Source organism: Oratosquilla oratoria, chromosome 18 (genome assembly GCF_046742065.1).
Source record: "Oratosquilla oratoria isolate Oo_2021 chromosome 18, ASM4674206v1, whole genome shotgun sequence".
Taxonomy (NCBI): Eukaryota; Metazoa; Arthropoda; class Malacostraca; order Stomatopoda; family Squillidae; genus Oratosquilla; species Oratosquilla oratoria.
Window position 1 is genome coordinate 24,010,019 of NC_134794.1, and position 3,010 is coordinate 24,013,028.

At 35.6% G+C, this 3,010-nt stretch overlaps 1 protein-coding gene across 1 annotated transcript; it reads left to right on the plus strand.

The window, feature by feature from the left end:
• Positions 1-494: 494 nt before the first annotated feature.
• LOC143034903 (uncharacterized) lies at positions 495-2,406 on the plus strand. The gene is made up of 2 exons (XM_076201246.1): positions 495-922; positions 1,072-2,406. Exons 1-2 carry the CDS (start codon positions 671-673, stop codon positions 2,329-2,331), a joined length of 1,512 nt encoding a protein of 503 aa, XP_076057361.1. The 5' UTR covers positions 495-670; the 3' UTR covers positions 2,332-2,406.
• The last annotated feature ends 604 nt before the right edge of the window (positions 2,407-3,010 follow it).

The following is a 3,010-nucleotide window of genomic DNA, read 5'->3' on the forward strand; positions in this document are numbered from 1 at the left end:
CTTCCGTACTCTGTGTCGACGGCTGGTAGTGTTCTCGTCGGAATGTACCTGGAAGATCATAAGATCGCCGCGGTATATTTACCCTTATGCACCCTTGGGATAAACACTTCCGTGTTCAGTGCAAACAGCTGGTACTCTTCCTTAAAGAAGCTAGGATATTTAAAGTCAATCCCATGACTGATCTCTGTTTAATGAAAATGTCGATGATAGTATGTACAAAAATGGTGACGAAATTCTGGATTCCTTGTGTTAAGTATGCAATAACACAACGTAACATTTTCTTTTTTTAAGTTTTGTTTATTGTATATTTTTTTTTTTTTAGAATTTATTAATCCATTTTTCCTGCTGATTTCAAATATGCAATTATTTTTTCTGTATCATCGACCGTTATAGAAATACATATAATTTCAATGTTACCCTGTATATTTTGTAATTGTTATGTGGTCTGCTACTAAATGTTTATCTAATTTTCTCTTTCAGATCAATGACTGAACTATTTACCTGTTAAAATGACTACTAAAGGATGTGAAAATTCTCCTGATACATTTTCCTATGTGTGTGGTTATTATATTGGGAAAAAACAAGTACTACATAAGATCGTGAGAGGTGCTAATGTGTGGATAGCGTACAGACTCTATTTCGGAATGCCCATGGGTGACCAGGACAAGCCATGGGCACCTCATGTGATATGTGGAAGCTAGAAGGATGGCTGAGAGGTACAGGAAGGGCAATGCCTTTTGCCATTCCTAGAATATGGAGAGAGCCGAAGAACCATCACGACGACTGCTACTTTTGTATGATTGATGTGACGAAGTACAGGAAAGTGAAAGGAAGACAAGCTCTGCAGTATCCAGACATACCATCATCTAGAGCACCTGTCCCACATGATGATAGCTTACCAGTACCACAACCACCAGAAAATGCAAGTTTATTTTTATCATACTCTCTTTACTTTTAATTAACTTCAATATTAAGTACTTAATATACATTCACTTTCCTAAAGATATATGGAATACTAATGCTATTCGTCTTTGTTGAAGTTGCTATATTTAGTTATTTCTTTCTTTCCAGATGGAAGATGCAATGGAAATTTCATCTGAAGGGTCAGCAGGTAGCAACAACCATGAAATGGGAGACGAAGATTTCGCACCAAGAACGACTTCGGAGCCTCACTTTCCAAGTCAGAGTGAGCTAAATGACTTAATCAGAGACTTAGGTCTTACTAAGTCAGGAGCTAAGCTTCTTACATCAAGGATAAAAGAATGGAATCTACTAGGAGAAGACTGCAGGACATCTGTGTACCGGAAACGACATGAAGAATTTAAAATTTACTATGACTTTAGTGATGATATGTGTTATTGTAAGGATGTTACTGGTTTGTTTACAGCCCTTGGACTCGAACATGATCCTGCAGAATGGCGACTGTTCATAGATAGCTCAACACGAAGTCTCAAAGCAGTATTGCTCCATGGAAATAAAAACCCATCTTTGCCTCTTGCACACTCAGTACAGAAGAAAGAAAACTATCATAATGTCAAACAGCTTCTTGAAAAAATCAATTATGCTGAATTCAAATGGGATGTTTGTGGTGATTTCAAGATGCTAGCCTTTTTGCTTGGCTTACAAGGGGGATACACAAAGTATTCCTGTTTTCTTTGTTTATGGGACAGCAGGGCTGATGATGATCATTATAATAAAGTTCATTGGCCCCCAAGAGTTGAACTGCAGCCAGGAATGTTAAATGTTCTCAGACAGCCTCTAGTAGATTCGAAAAAAGTTTTATTACCCCCACTTCATATCAAGCTAGGGTTAATTAAACAGTTTGTGAAGGCTTTGGATTTTGGAGGCGAAACTTTTCAAGAAATTTGTCTCATGTTTCCCAAGCTATCTGAGGCTAAGCTCAAGGGTGGTATATATGTTGGACCCCAGGTAAACAAAATGTTGAAGTCGGAGAAACTGGAAAGAGCGATGACGAAAGTTGAAAGAGAAGCTTGGTATTCATTTCGTGATGTAGTTCGTGGATTCCTAGGAAATCACAAGGACCCTAATTATAAACAAATAGTGTCAAAGCTTATTGAGAACTTCAGGAAACTTGGTTGTCGTATGTCCTTGAAAATACATTTCTTGCATTCTCACCTAGATTTCTTCCCCGAAAACTTGGGGGCTGTCAGTGAGGAGCATGGCGAGAGATTTCATCAGGATATCGCAACTATGGAAAGAAGATATCAAGGACGATGGAATACTGCTATGATGGGAGATTACATATGGTCACTAGTCAGAAAAGACGAAAGCATGCATTCTAGAAAATCTCGATCGTCAAAGCACTTCTAATCATGAGAAGAGTCATCAAAACACTTGCAGTGCAAAGTTGTGTTGTCTATTTTGTTCTTACTAATATTGTAGCTCTTAAATACACTTCATATTATGAAAAAAATACTAGATGTTGTATAATTATCCTTAGAATGCTAAAGTAGATTGAATCACTTAACTACTGTAGAGAAAGGTTGCGTATATAACAATAAAATATAAAATCAAGAATAAATAAAGAAATATCAATGTTACGTCAAAACTAATGTGATATTTGGATTCAGTGACACGAAATACATATATAAACATGAAAAATACAAATAAACAAAACATGTGTTACATTGTGTAATTCAATTTTTTTTATAATACATATATATCCTTGTTATATGATACAAAGGGATATTACTTATTTTATTTACAAAATAAATAAAGTTGCCATAATGAATATTATTATTTATATCAAATAAAATTAATCGAACGCATGTTCTAAGGGGCGACCATAGTTTTGTCCTGTGTTTGGCGGTCACGAGTCTTAAAGGGGTAACTACACGTGTTGGCAAAGAACACTACAATATATATATATATATATATATATATATATATATATTTATATGTGTATACATGCCATGAAAACACAAATAGCGTAGTGAGATGTGGGAGTAAAACTGTATCACCTTTTCAGATAGGAGATGGCCTAAAACAA

Bases quoted from the DNA above. Each gene is read 5' to 3' on its own strand.
- LOC143034903 (XM_076201246.1), top strand. From the start codon at position 671: ATGGGCACCTCATGTGATATGTGGAAGCTAGAAGGATGGCTGAGAGGT. The intron at 923-1,071 runs GCAAGTTTATTT...CTTTCTTTCCAG, and splicing joins TACCACAACCACCAGAAAAT to ATGGAAGATGCAATGGAAAT.